The 21,946-nt window shown below is 40.2% G+C and overlaps 2 protein-coding genes across 2 annotated transcripts; one reads left to right on the top strand and one right to left on the bottom strand.

Annotated features, from left to right (window-relative positions):
• Window positions 1–155: 155 nt before the first annotated feature.
• Window positions 156–13,426, top strand: NUSAP1 (nucleolar and spindle associated protein 1). The gene is made up of 11 exons (XM_058026563.1): window positions 156–272; window positions 1,371–1,436; window positions 2,508–2,696; window positions 3,718–3,892; window positions 5,391–5,474; window positions 6,185–6,285; window positions 7,225–7,412; window positions 10,034–10,209; window positions 11,174–11,284; window positions 11,805–11,910; window positions 12,384–13,426. The coding sequence occupies exons 1-11, from the start codon at window positions 180–182 to the stop codon at window positions 12,469–12,471; spliced, it is 1,377 nt and encodes a 458-aa protein (XP_057882546.1). The 5' UTR covers window positions 156–179; the 3' UTR covers window positions 12,472–13,426.
• A 952-nt stretch (window positions 13,427–14,378) lies between these two features.
• Window positions 14,379–21,935, bottom strand: NDUFAF1 (NADH:ubiquinone oxidoreductase complex assembly factor 1). The gene is made up of 5 exons (XM_058026110.1): window positions 21,833–21,935; window positions 20,023–20,640; window positions 17,783–17,968; window positions 16,461–16,535; window positions 14,379–14,805 (listed from the first exon to the last, which is right to left on the bottom strand). Exons 2-5 carry the CDS (start codon window positions 20,524–20,526, stop codon window positions 14,665–14,667), a joined length of 906 nt encoding a protein of 301 aa, XP_057882093.1. The 5' UTR covers window positions 20,527–20,640; window positions 21,833–21,935; the 3' UTR covers window positions 14,379–14,664.
• Between the last annotated feature and the right edge of the window lie 11 nt (window positions 21,936–21,946).

The following is a 21,946-nucleotide window of genomic DNA, read 5'->3' as shown; positions in this document are numbered from 1 at the left end:
ACGCCTCATGGCGCTTGAAAATAAGCAGGCGCGGCGGACCGCGCCCCGCCCCCTCTAGCCACGCCCCTTCTCTGGCCCAGCCAATGGGCTGGCGCAGCGGGCCAGTTCGAACGGCGGGGGCGGTGCGAGCGGTGTCGGTTGGCGCGGGCGGGCAGGGCCGCTCGGTCGGAGCTGCTGTCATGGCGCTCTCTTCGCTGCAGCCCCTGGAGGCGCTGAAATACACCGAGCTCCAGCGCATCGCCAAGGCCGCCGGGCTGAGGGCCAACCTTCGGGTGAGGCGGGGGCGGCTGTGAGGGAGCGCTGCCCCCGAAGCTCCGGGTTCTGGGGTGCCCCGTAGCGAGAACGCGTCCCCAGCCTCCCAGGGCGCACCCTCCCGGGTCTGGAGCGCCGCGGTGTGCGGCGGTGGCGTCGCCCTGGGGCGCCCGGGGGCTGCGCTGCCGTCCGGGGTGCGGGCACGCACTTGGGGAGGGGGAGAGCGGGGCTCCGGTGTCCGCCGGGCATCGAGAAGGGGCGGCTGCCTCGCCTCTGCTGGCCCGGCTGCTCCCCACGCCGGTGTCCTCGCTGCGGGTAGCTGTGTTTGTTTTCTTGGCTTTGTTTGTTTTGGTTTTCTTTCCTAACGACTCGGAGAGGGAGGAGCAGTGACAAGTGAGCCCCTTACGGGAGGAGAGGGCGGTCGCGGTTGAGGGGCGAGAAGCCAAAGGGCGCCCCAGGGTCCTGCGTGGAGCTGCGGGCGCTGTGAGGCGCGACCCGGCTCCGCCCGCAGCCATAGCACAACCCGTAGAGCCTTAAAGGAAAGATCTTGGGTGGACAAGGCAGTTCCCTGTCCTCACAGGGCTCAGAGTTCTTCTGGAAATATTAATTTTGGGGTACTTTCTTTGTTGTTGTGCTGACCTGTCTACTTAGGTGTTTAAGAGTCTTTCATAGCTTGAATTATCAATGGTGTATTTTCATCGTTGTTTTATTACTGTTACTGTTGAACGTATGCGAGGGATGAAAAGAATGCTTTGCCCGTAGCATGGGCAAGGCAGAAGCAATTGCAGAAATTTGACACAATTTTAATTCAAGTTCAGCTGCGCCGTGGGGCTTAAAACAGTTTGTCTCCTTCCTTGAATAATTAACCTCGACGATAGAGCAGGGGAAACCTAGTCAAGGAGATTTGCCCTTGTGCCTCCGTGGAGAATGTGCTGCAGATTTACCTGTGGCCTTAGGCACTTTGCCTCATTGACTGGAGCGAGTCCTTGGTGTGCCTTCTGCTGCTGGATTTGGGAAATGTTCTGCTCGCTCAGTTTATAGGATGTGGGTCGGGCCTGGGCCAGCTTCAGTGACTGAATGGACTGTTTGGTTCATGGGCTGTTTTGGTTTCTCTTCAGGCAGACAAATTGTTGGAATCATTAAAGCTGCACTTTGAAAGGACGAATGAAGAAAGTGAAAATATGGTAACATAATAAATCAGACCTTGCTTTTAAGAAATGTGAACCTTAATTTGTAACTTCTGAGGAGAAGTTGTAACCCATAGAGCAGAGCATGTCCTGAAGAGTGATTTTGACCACAATGGGAACTGTAATAGAAATACCTTTTACTTCTTAGTGACCTTAATTTTAAGTACTTATGTGCTGATAGAAATAGATTTGCTAATGTTAATTTTGAAGCGGCCTCTATGACTGAAAGCTGATTTCCTTTCAGCTGCCAAAATTACCAATGCATTTTTCAGCATCAGTACAAATCCATTCTCTGTGAACAATGACATTTAATTTCCACTGAACAAACCTTAATTCTTGCTTGTTTGGCTCCAGACACCATTCAGTAGCAAATACAAAAATATTTTATTTATTTTGCATGCCTTAATGAGGAGGACTAGGTACTAATTGGAAAGCATTTTGCATCTACTACAGTTTACTTTCCCTATAATGAAAGCAATATGGTTATGCTGCTTCCTTTATTTGCCTCTTAGTGTTTTGTTTTCTTAAATTTTAAATAATTTTCTGTAAGCTGAATTGTTTTGTTGAGTGTGGCAATGTTTTTTATTAAAGTAATTTGTTATGTCCTTTTTCTAAAATACATCTCCCTTTAAGTGCATCCCTTAAAAATCTTTAAAGGCTTGAGGAACTGGTATAAACCTTGTCAGCTTTTTAAAAATTTTCATGAGCAGGAAAGGAGCCCTGTTTTTACTGGTGAAGAGTATTCCACAAATGTACAAATATGGGAGGGTCATGACATCATGCAAGTTAGATTTCAAAAATAAAATATTAGATTGTTATAATTTATTAAAATGAAATGTGATAAACCAGTCATAGGAATTGTATTTAAAGTCTCCAAACAATGAGCTTTGATGCTTAGGGGAATCTAGATTGTGCCAGTTTTTTGATTACTATGCTGCTATGTGGCATGCTACTGTTTATCCTTAGTATAAAATACTTTTTTTAGATAATAAAATTGAAACTGTCCCTGGCGTATTTAGTTCATATTTGTGTCAGATATCTTCCAGTTATAATATTTTTCTGCTACAGGGTTCTGTAAAGAGTGCATGTGCTTCCATTAAATCGGATGAACTGAGCAATCAGGAGGAAATGTCTGATTCAGTGTGTTTCACTACAAAAAGACGTGGTCAGGATAAGAAAATAACCAGAAAAAAGAGGAACTCCCATGAGGAAACTAACAGCAGTGAAGAAAACCCAGTGCTTTCTGATGAGCAACAGGTGATTTGCTTGGCCTGCTTTTGTGTGCTGTCCTCCCTTCCTCTGAGCATAATTTAAGCACACTTGATTTCTTTTCAGTCACCATTTATAGATGGTATGTGTTCATATATGTGTGTGTGTATGTTTTGACACGTAGAGAAATTGATATGCAAGCATTCTGGTACTGGTCTTTTGTATTTTGTAGCACTGGGTTTTGTCCCTTTATGCACTGTCCCATAATAAACAGACATTACTTCTAGTCACTGCTTCAAGACAATAAATTCCTCTAAGAAATATACAATTCCAAACATTTTATCTGAGTGTAAGGCTGCTAGTTCATTGTAATATTCTGAATCTTAGGCTAGTTTCAGAATTTATCTAAAATAATGCTGTTCTCTCTTTTTTGATATAGAAAAAATTATCAGAAGTTGCACAATTGTCTAAATATCATAATTTTTTTTATTGTGAGGGTTGTGTGACTTAGGAAGAGAAAGTTACAGGTGAGATGAAGGTTGAATTTTTGAGTTGCAAGGAGTAGGTAAATTAAGAACTGTCTGAAAGACTTTTACTGAGGTAGAGGAGGGGAATGAGAAAATGAGGAGTATTAGTCTTTTAGTGTTAGAGAATTGTACAGTATGCAAAATTACAGCAGTAAAAAGTAACATCCCCAGTGAATTTAATCTTATGAATCAATAATTTTAATCCATAAAGGCAATTTTATACTAAAATGTGAGAGCTATGCAGGTCAAAGCTTTCTAATATATCTTAAGTTTGTGAAGTAACAGGGTAAGTATTTCACAGATTAACTCAGTTTGGACTTCAGAAAATCTCTTGCTCAGTCTCTCAGTCAAAGAAGACTCAGGTGTGAGGTTAGAGCCCAGTGCTTTAGGCTTTATCCAATCTGATGCTGAAAACCCTTGAGGATGAAGGCTGTGCACCTCTCTGGGCAATCTGTTCCACTGGCTCACTGCTGTCAGAACAACAGCCTTGCTTTATATCCAGCTGGAGCAAACGGGTTAAACAAGGGATGTTTAAATTGCAGGCGCATTCTGAAATGAAAGAAAATGAAGTGCCTCAGGGGGAGCCCAAAAACGGACAGAAGGTATCACAAAACAAAATCCAAATAACTGAAGAGAGAGCTGTTGAGAAGCCAGGGAAGGGTGCTGGGCAGAAGAAACAGGCAGAGAAGGCTTCTACTAAAGTCAGGGGAGGACAACGTAAGTAGAAAATTGGATAAAAGTAACTTCAATTTGTGCTGCTCAGAATAACCAAAAGATAATTTTATTGTGTCTTTGTAGCATTGTTGTGGTGCATCTGCTGATCAGTATCTTGTTTTGGGGCTGCCAGAAGAAAATTGGTCTGGTTTGAGTTTGTGTTACTTGTTTAACATTGTAACACAAATCCACAAATTCTGCAGTGTTGGAATTTCGCTGGCTTTGACTTCAGAACTCTTGTTTTAGTGAGGGAGTTTTCAGAGAGATGAGTGGATTTGAGTTTTACACTTCCAAAAGGATCAATGCCTTTTGGAATACCCTTGAGGTGGTGTTTGGCCTCTCGGAGGTGGCAAGAAAGAGAGGACTTGCTTCGTTATGGTCCATTTATCTTTTTCTACAGATGAACAGTTTTATCTTTTGCTTTCCAGGAGTAAAATCAGCAGAAAACATAGAATCCTTTACCATTTGTTTGAACTACCTAAGACTATCTGAATGTATTCTACTGGATCACTTTTTCATCTGGTGGTGTCTTTAGTCCTTCAAACATGATGCCACTGAAAATATTAATTAATTTATCCCCCACTGCTTTGTGTATGCAGCTGACATGAAGAAATTAGTTTGTCCACCTAATCTGATAATTTCTTGATATTGAGGGATCTGTCAAGTAAGATACACTTCTGCATTTGCTCTGTTAGGCTCAGTGTATGTAGTCTGTAAGTTTATTATGGATATTCTTATTCCATAGAATTTACAAGGACAGTCTTATGGGAGACCACCAATAATTTTGAACTAGCTCAGAAATGGGGTTTTTCTATGAACTAAAACGATTTTCTTTGTTTTTAAAAACAAAAGCAATAGAGTATGAGGGGACATCACTCATCTTGAGAGTTGGTACAGTGCTCATCTCTTCCTATATCTGTAGTAACAAGTCTGCATTTAATATCAAATCGATTTTTTAACTGCACACCATTATTTGTTTCCAATAAGGACTTCTTTCAATATTTTGTAGTCATCTAAGTTTTCTTTTGAGGGGATGTGAATGACCAGAAATACAAGTGTTTGCTGTTGATATGCAAAAGCTGAACTTGATGTAGAGTTGATATCTGATTTTTTTTTTTCTTAAGAAAATTAATCATTAAAATGTGAACGTGAGCTTATTACTACACCCGAGAACAGAGATGACAGAAATAGCTTGGACTTTGTATGTAAATAAGGCAGTGGCAGAAAAGTTGGTCAAAAGGTATTTCTTCTTTAGTATCAACATTTTAAAAACACAGACCAAGGCCAGTGAGTTTAAAGTTTTTATTTACTGCAAGCACAGGTCTCTTGTAAACTTTCCCTGAAAAATATTTTACTATCATAAGATACTAACCTAATATGACCCGCTTTGAAGAGATAAAGTGTGTTTTGGACACAAACATTGGAACAATATTTAAAACCACTGTGATTACTTTAAATCATCCAGGAGTCATAATGATTTTGTCTAATCTTGCTGTACCAGGTAATGCTCGTTCTGCAGCAGGGAAGATCCCTTTACATGTCAGCCGTGCACCCAGGTCTGCAGGAGGGACAGCTACCACACCAAGTAAGACAACCTGCCATCTCTAGGAAGAGATGTGTTTTCTCTGTGTAAAGAGAGACTTGACTTAGTTTGTTTAAAACTCAGATTTCTAGTTGTGCTCAAATGAAAGAATATTCTCTCTTTAAAAAGCAAGAAAAAAGAATTCCCAAATGTTACATATCAAGGTACATATTCCAGCTTGTAAATTCATAGTAGTAAAAGACTGGGATGTATGTTAAAAAACTGGTTTATTGAACATATTGGTACTTTTCCATACAAAACTTGTATTAATGATTTTGAAAGAACAGGAACACATACATGCTATTATTCCTGCTTGTTTAGTTTTCACTTTATAAATACTATGGTTGTGCTGTACTACTATACATTAGCTCATGTTCATCACTTCTTAAAATGTGTTAAATCGTCTCAAATGTAGATGTATTTGTTTTCTTTAACTGCAGAATTTGGGGGTTGGGTTGGATGTTCTTTAAAGGCCCCTTCCAACCCAGACCATGATTCTATAATCCTCCAGGCTAGCAGGTAATGGGCCATGTAGCTGGTGAAAGATTCTCTTGGTCCTGTTTGGTCAGCTGTGTCTACAGCCTCTAGTTAGAGGGATGCATTGGCTTCTTTGAGGCCGTGACAGTAGGTGTCACAAAATTCTCCTATTATGTACTAAACTCCCTTAGCACCAAATTATATCTGTGAATGTTCTTATTTTTGGAACTTCTTAGACTTCAAAAAGTTGCATGAGGCTCAGTTCAAGAAAATGGAATCTATTGCTGACTACATTGAGAGGAAAAAAAAACTGAATGAAAGTTGCAGCGCAGTCAAGGTAAGAGATAACATGGGAAGATACCCATTGTTGGCATATTCAATTATTTCAAGGGCCTTTGTGTAAAAGTCCTACCAGGTCTCTTTAGATCAGTAAGTAGCTGGTCATGTGAACCTGCAGTGGAATATCATAACCAATACATATAGTTATTTGTTTATAACTTATATAACAATACAAGGTTTTACATGTTAACAGTGTGCAGCTGTAGAAACCAACAACTAATTTGTGGTTTTTGAGTAAAAATAATTGTCACAATTACTTTGGTGAAAGATCTCCTGGATCTTTTGTTTACAACTTTTTTAATTGCTGCAAAATTTAACCAAGGGGATAGGTTATTTTTCAAAGAGCAGGAATTAAATATTTTCTCTTTTGTGCCTGAATTATCATCCCATGGCTACGTATGATTCTCCTTAAAAATACATCCAGTTTGTGTTGTTCTCAGTTCTTGTACTTCACGCTCTCATGGCTGAAAGCTGCTAACAGGGCCTCTCACAAAGTGCAGTAGAGCCTAAAAAAGTGACAGTAATGCATCAATGAATATGGCAATGGCCATAGAATTGTTCAGGTTGGTTACTCTAGCACTGTCCATATCAAACAGTAACAATGAATGAAACACCTGAATGCTACTTTTTCTTTTAATGGCATATATTGTATCAATGTATACTTGAGACAAATTGCTAATCAGGAGGTGCTGACCAGAAAATCAAATCCCTTAAGAGCGTCAGAAAGAGACACTCCATATTCTAAGGTATGTGTTGTCAGGTCAATTTAATAATAAAAATACTTACATTTAAAATATGCTTTTAAAGATGTAAAAAAAAGGGAGAGAACTGAAGAGGCCATAGGCTTCTGATTCACTCTGTGTTTTCCCTTCCTCTTGGCTGCTTTGTAGATAAGTTTTCATTAGAGTGTGGTAACTCAGAATTTGCTTTTCCCTAGAAACAAGGCGGTGGCAAAAGATTTTTATTCAGCCCAAATGCAGAAAGAGGCAGGTTCTCCACCACCAGCACTCCTTGTAATGTCCGGCGCTCACCGCGCAATTCTCTGAACGCTGCTAATCGGAGCATTTTATCCCAGAAATCTTCATTTCATCCTTCTGTGCTTTCAACATCCAAAATGAACGTCAGGTAAAAAAACAAATCAAAGTTTTCAGCAAGCCATTTGATGTGATACACATGAAATAGTTAACACTTACTGTGAATTTACTACATTATTTCTCTTCCAAAAAATGAACTATGCAAGACTAATTCTGATTACTAACTTTCAGCCTGGCTTTTTGAGTGGTTTAAGCCTCATTGTGCTGTTACTGTCTTCATTTTTCATTTCTGTCTGTTAGAAGAATCTCAAGTCCTAGCTTTCATTTTTCTGAAGCCAAATGATGCAAAATCAAGCCAATTATTTTACTTCTATTACTGTGTTAGGTTTTCTATTTTGCCAGGCAGCCTAGTAGTTTCTGTTTATCCTAATTAATTTTTCTGTAAATTTTTAAAATCAGAACTCTCTTCAGTATTCCGGGTGAGTCTTGCAATGGTTTTTAGGTATTTTCTTCCTTCTGTCCTCTACTTCCCCTGCCCTTCAGTGTCACAGCATGGGTCCTCTTGTGATTGACTAAGCAGCCTGTTCCTAGCAGATGGGAACTGACACCAGAAGTCATGAGCAATTGCTAAATGGATGAATTCTTACTCACTGCTATTATACCTTGTCTCATTTCCTTTTAGAACATCATGTGTATGTCATCATTCTTCCACAGTAATCTAATTCTCTATTAGTGTTAATATTTCATGAAATTTCTAATTTCTAATGAAAGCCTTTATTTCTACTATTTCTTTGTTGATTTCTAACTATTATACTAATTTTGACTTTATTCAGTTTCCTTAACCTTCCACAGCGACTGAAGTTCTGATTAGATATTCTCCCTTTGCTAACAATACACAGTTGTTCACAGGCCTTGGTTCCAGTGTTCCTTGCTCTGATGACCTTCACTTTTCCACTTCTGCATGCCAAGATCATGGCTGCTGGGAATTTTTTTTTGTCCCTGACTAAAGTGTATGTGGGATTATTGTTTTTAAATCAGATAATGCAACTTCTCATATTGCTGTCTGATAATATATATTATTTATGAGACTTTGGAATGCAGGTCTTCTGCTGTTCAAAGGTCAAAATCAAGATTACAAACTTAATGGCTTTGTTTTTACTTTAAATGTGTTTTTTATTTCACTAGATAACAAATGTCAAAAATACACTGCATCTAGTGTCCTCTTGGATGTCTTCACTGTAGCCCTAATTGACTTCTAGCAATATGTGAACCAAAACATTACTTTCAGAATTTGCTTCCAAAATTCCATTCCACAGTTGTACTGTGGTGATGGACCTTGCAAGCTGTACTTCATCATAAACTTGCTTGTCTACAAAAACAGCTTTCTTCAACATTTACTCCTTGTCTTTCTAAATCTTGCAAGCTCATGTCTTATTCTCATGCGTTTTTGCAAGATCTTGAATTTTATGCATGTGCACATATGAGTAATCATAGGTGTTCGTTAAAAATGTGTATATACACATTTGGAATACATATGGAATGTGTGTGTCTTGGTATGCAGGTGTCTTTGTTTGGAAAGACAGTAGTCTGCTAAGGAAGGCAGGAGCCTCCCCACCCCTCTGAATTGCTATAAATTTTAAATTAAGGGGCTCTCAGGCAAAAATATGGGAGCAGGAAATAACAGTTCTTTAATAGGGAAAAGAAAAAAATATAAAATAAATAATGGAGTACACTAGAACAACACCGACAGAGTCGGAACCCAACCTGACACCCTGTGGGTCAGGGTGTTGGTGGCAGTCTGATTGAAAATGTGGCTGCAGCCCTCCTGAAGTATCAGGTGTGGTTCTGTTGGGGCAAAGGGGGGTCCTGTAGAGAAGGATGTATTCTTCCTCTGAAGATCCAGTGGAAGAAGAAGACAGCTGCTGTTTCTCTGGGCAATCCCGTGCAGAAAGCCTTCTGGATTATATCTGGGTAGCAATGCTTGAAACCTCAGATTGTATCCAGGTAGGAATGCTTGGCTCCTCCCTCTGGCTCACATCTCCCAATGGGATGTTATAGTTCTTATCAGTCATGCAGTGCCATTCAATAGCTGTTATCAGCAGATGTCCCCTCCCAGGGAGGTGTGAATGTGGTCACTCAAAGAGAGAGATAAAGCAAACTGCCCACTTGACAAAAGATAATCTGCCATACAGATGGTGATTGAAAACATCTTGCATTGCAATCTTCAACAGCAGATAACTTGTGTGTTTCAAAATTGTCAGCTTCTTCCTCTTGTAGGTCTTTGAGGTCCAGCATTCTGTTAGTTGTCTTTCAGTTTTTCTTAATTTGAATTTTAAAACTAATGAAATATGCAATGCTTTACTACAGAATCCAGGTCTAAAGTAAATCATATCTGTTGGTGAATAAATCTACTAGCTTATTGCACCCAAGTATATTTGCTTTTCAAAATAACAAGAAAGTCAGTTCTTTGTATTTTCTAGTAGTACTTACTGCTATTGACACTGGCTCGAAACTTGAAGTGTTATACCAGCTAGGTAATTTAGTACAGTTTTTGTATGAGCTGTGAACATCTTTCACAAAGTAAATATTTCTATCTGTAGTAAATAATTTAATAATAATTAATATAGAAGGCAGGACCTTCTATATTCTGGCACATTGCTTACATTCCTTGTAGGTGACTGAACTTGTCTTCATATTTCTAAAATCTTTCAGGTTCTCAGAAGCCACAAAAGATAACGAGCACAAACGCTCTCTTACCAAGACTCCATCTAGAATGTCTCCATACATGGAGGAGCTCTGCACACCTGACACTCAAAAGAGCTGCAAACTACGAAGTCAGAAGAACAGTAAGGGAAATGCAAGAAATAATGATCTGACTGCATCAAAGGGTAAGGTGGATGGTGACTATTTGGTTCTTTCAGATCAAGACTTTTGTCTTACTGAATTATTGTACAAGTTTTTAACAATCGAATGTCATGTAGACCCAGGTTTTAATTTAATTCTCTAATTTATGACTGGTTCTTCAGAATCTGCAGTAGTTTTTGTTTCCTTTGTTTTCCAGCAATTTGACTAAAATGTTTAGGTGACACAACTTAAACATATGGTACCTAGCTACCTACAGAAAAGAGGATAGAAAGTCTTCCAGACCTTTAGGGACTACATAGCAGAAGATTCAGATAGCAGATACGGGGACACTCCATCAGCACAGAAAGGAATTCCTGACACCTTCCCAGAAGTCTCGTTCTTCTTGTGTGGTTAGCATGCATCAGGCTTCTAGCTGTGCTTTAGGATAACCTGTGATCAGCCTCAGCACCCTGATAACTCAGGAAATAAAATTAAGAAAAATCAGAAATCTTCTGATTACTAACAATTTTTGCAGCAACACAGCTCTGCTATCCAGCCATTGGCACCCTTAGCATTACAGGGATATTTGCACACGTCAAGAACCCTGAGCTTCCTGGTTTGCTGTATAATAATACTGATGTTTTCAAGGGGCAAGCAAAATTCCAGTGATCTAAAGCTGACCTGAGCCAAAAGAATTCTTCTTTAACATGAAAAACCACTTGGTTCCAAATAGGCATGGAAGAAACACAATTTGCCTTGAAGGACTAGAAAAACACACGGAGCTGTATGTGCTCTTCCAAGGTGTAATCATAGCTGAAGGGCCAGTACTCTACAGTTCTTGTCCCTCCCTATTTCAAGGTGAGAATTGCATTGTTTGTGCAATTCTATCTTTAGAAGTAGCAGCAGGGGAATTTAATGGCTCTTTGGTCTTGGTAATCGCAGTGTGGTCTTTCTGTGTACATTGATGCTCCTGCTACTCTAATGATGGTATCTTGGTGCCTTTTGTAGTTCTTACCCCCTTCAAGTTTGGAGCTCAACCTGCAGAACCCACAAGTGGAAAGAAGACATTTGATCTCAAAGCAAGTCTCTCTCGGCCGCTTCGGTATCAGCCGCACAAAGGTACTGTGACCCTGCGCAGCCCGCGTCGGTCACAGCCCTCGCACAGTGAGAACAAAGTGTACAGCCTCTTTTCCTGTCCCTTTTGCTTTCTCTATGGGTTCCCACATAGTCTGATATTAAATCTCTTCATAATATATGCTTCAAGTGCCTCCCTACTGAGGATTAGGATTTTATGACCTAAAGCCCATAAATACAAGAATAAATATCCTTGCGTTCCATTGAATAGATGCATGTACAGGAAATACAAAATATTCCTTACACAACGAGGTGGGTTTTTTTAATCTCATGTGAGAAGCTGAACTTTTGCATGTTGAATGTTACTTCTAAACACAGTCACCTGTTTCTACTTACAGAACTACTTATAGGGAATGAAACTGGTAACATAGCTTAAAGAGGCATTTCATCTTCAAAACAACCAGTAAGGAACAGGCTAGCTAGGATAAATTCATGATAGGAAGTTAAGCCCACAATTAGTTACTAAACTATTAAACTAGTCTCTCTTTTTGCTCCTAAATTGTAGGACGACTAAAACCGTGGGGAGAATTTAAAGAAAATGCTGTTCTCAGTAGGTCTGGTGGTATCTGTTCACATAGGAAAGATTACAAACAGCCACATCTCCAGACAAGGTTAGTACACCACTCGTCTTTTTATAGATAGTGTTACTTAAAGTAATACGATGATTCATTCTTCTTATTAGGATTTAAATGTAGTTTAGGAAAGGATACTTTTGTATTAAAGACATTTTTCTTTCCAATGACTGTTGAAATTTCAAGAAGGCCAACAAAAGGCTGCTCTGAATTTAAGACTTTTGTTTTTTTTCCACAAACAGTATCAGTTCCAGGGTTTGGAGATTTACCTTAATCTTGGAAGAAGCTGTCAATATTACCATGCTGTTACCTCGAGTGTTAGACCTGCATGTCTCAGCAGATGTATTTGCCTGAATGTCTGGGTGCAGTCCATAGTGGTACTCTTATCTCTGCCTATGGCAAAGGCAGCACTGATTAAACCTGTGTTAGGCTGTGGGCAGCTTCAGATTCCTTTGGTTGCTAGTGTCTCTACCTTTAATAAAACTTGACATGGTCTCTTTTTTTCCCTCCAGGGAAGAAAGGCGTGAGATGCTTGAGCAAGACAGAAAAGAGAAAAGGGCTCATGCTCTTGGAAAACGTAGAGCCCTATCTGGGTGTTAGGATGAACAAGAAGTATCCAAGACTTCACTGTAAATACTGTTCCTCTCATGTAAAGGCTTGTGCTCTGTGTATGGTTCAGGTTGCTTTTAGCGAGTGGAATCCAGAAAGCAATTAATGAGACCTTGTAATGTGCTCTGAGCATAATGATGATCAGCTTCTCCATTGAGAGTTCTAACCTTTCAGGGGCTTAGAACTCTCTTGTTGCTTTGTAATGTTTTCATTTAACTAATTTACTTGACTAAAAGATGTTAAAGAAGAAAATATAAGTGGAAAAAAGATGCTCGAGAAGCCTCCTTGCAACTTAGGACAGACTTGTGCATCAGAATGCACTTGTTGTGTGCTAGAGTGCAGGCTTTAGATAGCAGCAGCTTCAAAATGTTCCCCAGTGTTCAAAATGACAGGATTTGGAAGTACCTGCTTGCCCTGTTCTCCAGGTCAATCCTTAAATGCTCTAAGTTACAGCAATTATTCAGCATTTCTAATCTAATCTTGTGGAATAGTAGGGAATTTCAAAGAGAAGAAAAAATATGCAAGCTCTCTGGCAAACTAATGTGTAACATAATTGTAAACTACCTTTTTGAAAAAGTCACAACTGAATTTACAAATTACCAGTTGAATGCTTTGGTACAGTTAAGGTTTTCTTCCTTTCTATGGTAAATAGCAGATGTTAAAATTCTCTTGCTTTTCACCTCTAAGATGCTTAGAAGATGTCATAATTGTGTTGAGGTACACTCAATACCTTGGTTTTAAAAGAAGCTGTTATTTTTGCATTTAAAAAATACATAGAAAAGTTGTCTGGATTTTTTAGGGATAGAAGTAGAAAGATAATTTAGCAGTTGTAATCTCAGCTGTTGAGCAAATAAATGTTTTACTGAATTTAGTGTCCCATCAAATATATGTTGCAATGTCAAGAAAAAGCAAGTTTTTTAATAAAGAAGACAATAAATGTTTTGTATATGTCCTGTTTATCACTGGCTTTATCATTTAGTATACCAACTACAACTTCCTTTCTCTGGCACTCATTTTGTTCACACCTGTATTTACTGCTGTGTTTTCCTGTGCCAGGTTTTCCTCACTAACTCACCTGCCCTCCCACTTCATGGAAAGATGTTAGCTCTGGTATCATCATTCTTCCACAATTAAGCAGCTGAATTCAATGCAAAATGAAAATGGTAGTACAAGATTCTGTTTCAGCTTGCTTCATTGTGGTCTCTTCCCTATAAAATACAGTACATTTAATATTTCTAAAGTTCACTTAAACAAGGTTACTGTGGAGGAGGTCAGTGCTTTGATTATTAAAATTTGACAGCTGAAACATGCCCTTTACAAAACAAGTGTTGGGTGGTTATCTTGAATTCCTGAAAACTGGATTTCTCTGCAAAAGGGAGGTGTTAAGGTTCTGTGCAGCAGTTGAGGCTGTGAATTCTTGCTACACAGCTGAGTTAGGCTAACTGCACACAGCAGGAGTGGGATCTGCTCTACCCTGTAATGATGCCAAGTTAGCCAAGCTCTGCCCCCTCAGGGAGCAGACAGAGCTGCAGCTTTCCTCCCAGCCCTTTGGAGCATTGCTTCTTTCCAACATCCTTGGCTCTGTATCATTGTAGGATTATCTTCAACAGCTCTGAAGGAAAAGTCAAGCCTGCTGCATAGCTCTTGTTTCCATCTTGGCAGCAGCAGCTTTTTCTTTTTTTAGCTATCTAGAGGAGCCAAAGCTAAAGGTTGAAATACTTCTGCCTTTTCCACTTCTGGTGCTGCTCTTTGTAAATTTCAGAAGCTGAGTCACACCAGTCCTCAGAGTATTAATTCTCATACCTTTTTCAGTTTAAAACTAGCAAATGCAAGTGTTTTACAACTGTCAAGAAACCACAATGTAGAAAATGAAAGTGTTGGACAAGACAAGAACAACAGACTTGTGAAATACTTTTATTTCAGTGAAGGTCAGGATAGAAGCCAAGAAGAGTCACTACTTTGTAAGAACATCACAACTGCTCTCAGGCTACATTGCAGTCCATCCATCTATGTACAATCTCTTCATGATTCTGTAGCTGGGAGTTTAAAGATGCCAGTCGTGCCACACTTCATGCACTTATCTCTTTAATAGGCCCCTCAAGTTGTTAAAAGCCACATGTTAATAAGTATTTTATAAAAATAAACCAAATACCTGAAGAATGTTCCAAAGTACACCAGCCCAGCTTAGACTGGAGTGTTCTTGTCATATGCTTCATAGGCAAACTTTTCCTTATGAGCTCTGTCGTTCAACAGACCAATAAAATCGATCTCCAGCTGGAATGGACCATCTACTTTATCTCCAATGGTGAATCCAAGGGTTCTAACCTAGTTAAAAGACACAGAGGGTAGAAGAGTATTTATAATATTACAATCAAACTCAGTTGTATTTCCCAATTTTCTATTTTACATGCTGATCACAGTGATCTTCTTTAAACTGGTATTGTTAAAAACGCAGCAGAATTTTAAGGCTTGAACACTTCCCTACCCCATTTTCAACACAGACCCCAGTGGGAAATGACTCCACATGTGCCTTTCTACCACTGTGTAGATAAACCCTTGATTTAAAATGGCCTGAGCCTAAAGCAACACTTACTTTTATCCTTCATGCTTTTCATCACAATTGAGTTTCTAAACACATTTTCATAAAATCACAATTTTTTCATTAATAGGAGAAACAAAGATGTAATTAAGGATGGAAGGGATCATTCTAGACAGTGATACACCATCTACTCTGTGAAAACACCAAACCAGACATTTTAGAATTTAAGTTTAAGCTGGTAGGAAACTTAATTACTGAGTTTAATAGTAAGACAAGGTTCTTAGCCACTGTTTCCCAATTAGAATAATGTTCTTAAATATACAAACAAATCTGTGTGGCTTGTGTCTGCTTTCTATTAGCCTGAGGCTTGCCCAAATGCTCCCTCAGTTACAAAACACCTCCAGCATTACCAGCTCAGTCCAGTCACCAGTGCAGGCACCTCATAAACTCAGCTGCCCCAAAGCCCTGCTGAAAGTGCAGGTCTGAGCAGTGCCCATGATTTTCAGAACTGCTGTAAGTTTGGGAAAATAATGTCTAGGATGTGTCAGATGAATAAATGTGGACTCAATCTAAATCTACATTGCAAATATATGCTAAATAAAACACAGAACAAAGCAAGGTAAGTGCACTGACACTCCTCTAGATCATTCTGATGCTTTCCATGCTATTCCTTCCCCAGCAGCCAGCTCTACAAGTAACCCTTTGGCTTTTGGAGTCCAGAGAGTTTTTAAAGCTCATTTTTTCCAAATCACATTGTTACAGATAATCTACAGGAGTCACCTAAACTCTGCTCTAAAGAATCTATTCCTTTGCAAGCCCTAGATACATTGACTGTTTCTTGCCTTTTTTATTCCTATTTAACAATTATTTTCCGCCTTTCCAGGTTCCTAGGAAAACATACATTAGTACCATTCATTTAAGAGTTGGACTTGATGGTCTCTATGGGTCCCTTCCAACTCCAAATACTCAGTATGTGACCAAGAGTGTGACCAAGACATTTTATTAAGATTTCTTAAACTACCTTCACACTGCTTCCCTGATTTTTGGGTTTCTTTAAAATATGTCTGCAAAATTACACTGCAAGTGCATAATTTTTACTGTCATAAAATAAATACATACATAAAATAAAATACTACATACATAAAATAATCATCAACAAAACTTCAGTGGAGCATACTTAGATCAAGTACTGATTTGTCCCTTTAACTCCCAGTAAATATTTTTAAATAGACCATATATGTTTTCATTTACCACACATGAGAATAAGTACCTTTTAACATGAAGAAGCCCTTCAATTGCAAATTCACAAACATTAGAGAATTTTTAAGTTATCTATATCAGGTCATCTTGAAGGAAATTCTGAATTTCTTACAGAGCAGTTGTGTGCTCCTTATACTGCCTTTTCAAATGAAATTTTAAATAAAGCCTACAGAAAACTTGCCTTGTCTAACCAGACAGGATGCTGGTTATCCTGGACTCTTCCCCGACTGGAGAGAAAGAATTTGGAGAATGGAATCTGACATAAACAAAACAAAGCAAAGTCAGACTTTAGTGTCACCAGTGTATAAAATAGAAACTTAGGGAAAAGCAAATAACATGGTACTAGCATTAGTTGGGTACATAAAACTGGCACAAGAGATGGGCCACATTAACCCTTTCAAGTGGCCACTGGCAGCCAGCTCCAGGCCCACCCTGTGCTGTGCTGGCTGCAGCCATGGCACAGGAGCACTGCCCTGTCAGGACACAGTGAGTGGCTGCTTACAGAGAGAATTTCTCCTTCCACTAACCTGGAAATATCAACCAGAAATTACTGCAAAGTCTACCATGGGTTCATACTGACAACTCATCTGTATCCAGGCTGTGGATTTCACAGTGCAAACTTCATATTCAGACATTGGTACTTCTAGCAAAGCACTTCAGGGTAAAGTAAAAATTTCTTTGAAAGTAACAAGAGCAAGAAAGCAGGGCTGGCTGGTGGCTGGTGAGAGGAAAACATCCAAGCCAGCAATGACACTCCAACTTTCATCCTCCTGGCTCCTCGTCTGCGGAACAGCAGCCTGTCCCCACATGACTGGACAATGGCATCATGGAGCACTAACACCAATTCATAGGGATGTGCAAACCTCCCTATAGCTGTCATCAGAGAATTAGAAGAAGTCCCCAAGTTTCACCAGAAAAGAGCCACAACTCACACTTAAAAATATTATTCTGTGTCACAGAGTTAAAGGTCACAAATGACAAACCCCAACTCTTGAGTCTGACTGACTCCAGAGAAGCTGCAAGTTAAGCAAATCCTGTTGCATGGAACAAATCCTACAACAGCCCATACCCATTTGCATTATAGATAAAATGGTTACCACAGAGAATATTCCAGGCAACCCCTGCTAAGTTTCAATTGCTATATCTAATCTATCCTGTTATGCCAACAGTAGGCATTCAGAGAAATACCTGGTGCATCAATTCTTTAACACAATTGCACAGTGTGCCCTCCCCTAGTCCAGTTTTGGGAACTCCCAAGCCAAAGGCTCATGTCTATTGTATAATGAAAATGTCGAGTGCACAGGAATATAAACTGTGAATGTGGAGAGATTTCCCCAGGAATATAAACTGTGAATGTGGAGAGATTTCCCCAGGAATATAAACTGTGAATGTGGAGAGATTTCCCCAGGAATATAAACTGTGAATGTGGAGAGATTTCCCCTTCCTGTGCTTTGGCCAGGACCTCAAGATGGTCTCATCAGTTTGAAAGATTGCTTAGCTCACCGTTATCTCCTCCCAGTATGGGCCTCCTCTGGTGAACATGAAGTAGCTGTAGAGATCATCCTTTTGATGAGAGAAGTAGGGGTCTGTATAAATGTTCACCATCCAAGGCCTGCCATCACCACGGACACGTAAATACAGACTGTTGAAGTTTGACCAGTCATAATACTTCTTCCTGTTAAAAGATCCCTACAAATTGTTGATAAACAGAATTATTTCTCCTTAATAGAGGGACATTTTAATCACAAGGACCAGAGCATTGTTGCTTTGATCACTGCCCTTGTTATTATGTCAGACAGCATTTACTGTAACACACTGAACAGAGCTACTCTGTCATCACCCTGGCTGCTGAGCTCACTGAATTTCCTTCAGCCCTCTATCAGACACCACAAATCACAATATTGCTGCCTGAGGACTCTCATTATAAGCCACAATCTCGTAATTATCAGAAATCAGACCTCCTTGCTAGGACTGGATTCCCTACCAGGCAATTACACAAATGCTGCAGTGATAGATCAGCACTTATGTAGCTCACTAAGTTTCATATTCTGTGCTCAGTTCTAGATCGTTCAGAAGTGACAGCAGGAAATTGAAGCAGTGAAATAATTTATCTTCCTTGATAACTTCCCAACAGAAGACTAATGAAAACTGGGAGCATTTAATGTTTTCCAACTTTTTTTTTTTCATTAACTGTGTAAAATAATAAGATTGCAAGCATGTCTAATTCTTTATTGAATTTTTTCCAAAGATCTGAAAAATCCTGATGATGTCATTTGCATGATGGCACATCCAAGAGTCCTCAGAGAGCTACACTGAAGTCACCTGGAGCAACGAGGGGGAGGGGGCAGGGTTATTCTTGGGCAGACTTGCCAAGAAGTCAAAATTAGCACCAAAAATTCACGTTTCCCCTTTATTTTACAGCACTACTATGATTACCTATCAGCTATTGTTCTACCAACTCATCTGGTAGGTAACAGAATAAGTAGATGATGAAAATATAAATACAAGGCCTGTAGCTACTTCATTTTATGGTTTTAACAGTTTTGAGCCTTTCTACTTAAATAAGGATGGATTGATACACTCCACTACTTCAGAATGAGGAGGTGAAAGTTTGAGTCACATTTGCACAAGTCAGTAGCAGTCCTGAGAGTTTAACTCAGATAAGACTCCACTTGTTCCACTCACCTGATCTAATGCCACCATTTTAATCACTGTTCATATGCCTCCCATTTACCATGAGAGCAGTGAATAAAATGGTTTTGCTTACTCATATTCTCTGCTCGCCAAGATTCTGGCCCAGAAATTATTTTACCTAAGCACTTGTGCCAAGACACAAGCAAGAGAACACATTAAATATTTAAGGGTTTTATCCAGTGTGTGAAAATGTTCCTTTGCTTTTAAAGGTGCTTAGAAATAAGGGATGAAACAAGCAATGTCTGTAATAAGCACACCCATTTCTGGTTCTATTTTGCTCAATTCTAAGCTATCAAAGATTTGTGTCTTGCTTTTTTTTTCTGATGTACAGTAGGAGGCAGACCTTTAAAAAGTACATTTCAAAGCACTGTTTTCTGTTCTTGTGAGAAAATTATTCATTCACCCTAAAAAAGTCTGATGAATAGACCAAGTTAAAGCTCAGAAAATTCTTACTTATGACACATTCAATCAACTTCAAATTTGGAAAGATGTCTATTTTGTTATCATACCAACTTTGGATATAAAGTCTCATTCCAGACCCTTCATTTGTAAGGATGCTGCAAACAGGTCTGTCTGTTGTACATAAACCAAGAAAAAATTTGGATATAAAGTCTCATTCCAGACCCTTCATTTGTAAGGATGCTGCAAACAGGTCTGTCTGTTGTACATAATCCAAGAAAAAATTGAAGTTCCCTCCAGTTCAAAGCAGCACAGCAGCAATGACATGTCTGAGAGAAAATGCAGTGCTCCTGGAAGGGATCAGCAGTAAAGAGCAGGCCACTTGCTGTCACTGGGACAGCACAAACACCCTCAGACCCAGCACCAGAAGCTGTCACTGGGACATCACAAACACCTCAGACCCAGCACCAGAAGCTGTCACTGGGACACCACAAACACCTCAGACCCAGCACCAGAAGCTGTCACTGGGACATCACAAACACCTCAGACCCAGCACCAGAAGCTGTGCAAGCACCAGAAGCTGTCACTGGGACACCACAAACACCTCAGACCCAGCACCAGAAGCTGTGCAAGCAGGGAGCTGTACTCACCACCTCTGGTCTGGATCTCATGCTGCAATACCCACTGTACTTGGTCTCCCCATCTCGAGGCACTTCTGTACTGAGGGTTCCATACAGCAGAGCAGCCTGGTTGTTCCCACCCAATTTGATGTAAACTTTACTTTTCCCTCCGATCTCCACATCAGAGGAAAGAACCCATTTATTTAAATCTTCTTGGCTCCTAAACTGCCACAACACCCTTGTTTGTTCCAACAAGTGCTGACTTAATGGATTGCCTCCAGGTCCTTTTAAGTAATCTTGGGTTTCCTTCTTCAGCAAGCTTAGCTGAGTCTTCAGGTGATCAATGCTCTTCTTCAAGCTGAAATCAGCATTTTGCCAGGACAGTTTTTTCTCAGGCTCTGCCCCGGGCCTCCTGTAGCTGCTGTACAATTTTGAATGGCTGAGGAGAGGTCCAAGTGAGGAGAGCAAAACTTTGTGCCTGCAGCATGCACTGTGGAAGGAAGCAGAATCCAGCAGCATCACAGCCAGAGCCATGCTGGTAACTTGAAGAATCCACGACCAGTAAGGCAATTAATGGATTGAAAGTTAATTGAACAACAGAACTAGTATTCAGAGCTATCTCACTGTAGTTACGTAGTTGATCTTGCCCTTTAATGAAAAAGAGAAAAAGTTATAAAAAATTACATAAGGGATGCTTGTGAAATGATTTAACTTTTATAATCAATACTAGCTAGAAATCCAAGTCATTGGAAAACAGAATGAAAAAAACCATCAGGAACGACAGTTCCTCAGAGTTTGAGTTTATTTATTGACTTCCACTCTATTCTTTCCCCTCTCCCCATGGTGTAAAATCCCCATGCAAATAAAAAAACTCAAGTAAACTACTTCAAATAAAACTGAAAACAGAAAAGAAAATCAGTTTCTCCTCATCCCTTCTAACAGTAAGTTTAGGTGTGATGGATAACACCAGCAAAAACAACTCATGAAGGTTTCTAAAGGATGACACCTATGTAACTAAAAAGTTTTTATTCCTGCATGAAAATCACAAACTCACAGCAGGCAGATACTGCTGCCACACAGACAAAAATCACAATTTCATCTGACACAGATGACAAGACTTTTCACATACTAAGTCCCACAATCTTCTTCCAAGTCATTCTCAACCTATGTTAGGATTACAGAGACATTTACAAAGACTGAAAAGTTTAACATGAAAGACTACAATTTAATATGTTTTTTTTTTTTAATAAGACTTCAGGAAAATTCTGCTCAATGCTCTGTACAGAGGCTATTTTCTCTTACTTGTGAAATTAAACGGGGTTTTTTTCGTTTTTATTTTTCATGCCACAGAACAAAACCAAAAACTATGTCACATGCATTCAACTTCTGTGAGCTTTTAAGAATGGAGTCAGGCACCCCACTCATGTCCTCTATATGTCACTCACCTTCCTTTACTCACTGTAAAATTCACTACTGTTACTCTCACACTCTAATTAAGTTATGTCTAAAGCTACACTGAAGAAACCCGCATTATGCTCTATCGTGTACTTGACGATCGGAGCAAGTTGTCGATCAAGAGACCCCGTCTCCTCATTGCTTCACCCGAGTACCACAAGAGAGCGGAGAATGTGAATGCATTCTGCTTCAGCCCGGCTTCTGTCCCTCGGAACGGCTTTAGCAGCCTTGCCCGCCGCGGTAGCGCCAGCCCGGGCCGCCTCGGCCCCGGATCCCGCCCGCACGCCTGAGCCCGGCGGGCAGGGGCGAGGCCAGGCCAGGGGGCGGCGGCCGAACCCCCTCGGCTCTCCGCGACCGACAGAGCCCGGCCCCCACTCCGCCTCACCTCCCGCCGCCGGGTCTGCCGCGCCCGGGCCGGCCAGGGAACGAGCACCGCGCCGCTCCGGTTCCGCCGCTCCGGTTCCGCCGCTCCGGTTGCGCCGCTCCGGTTCCGGCGGCA

This window comes from Melospiza georgiana, chromosome 6 (genome assembly GCF_028018845.1).
Source record: "Melospiza georgiana isolate bMelGeo1 chromosome 6, bMelGeo1.pri, whole genome shotgun sequence".
Lineage (NCBI taxonomy): Eukaryota > Metazoa > Chordata > Aves > Passeriformes > Passerellidae > Melospiza > Melospiza georgiana.
The sequence above is the reverse complement of the archived record's forward strand: the minus strand, read 5'-3'. Positions and strand labels throughout refer to the sequence as shown.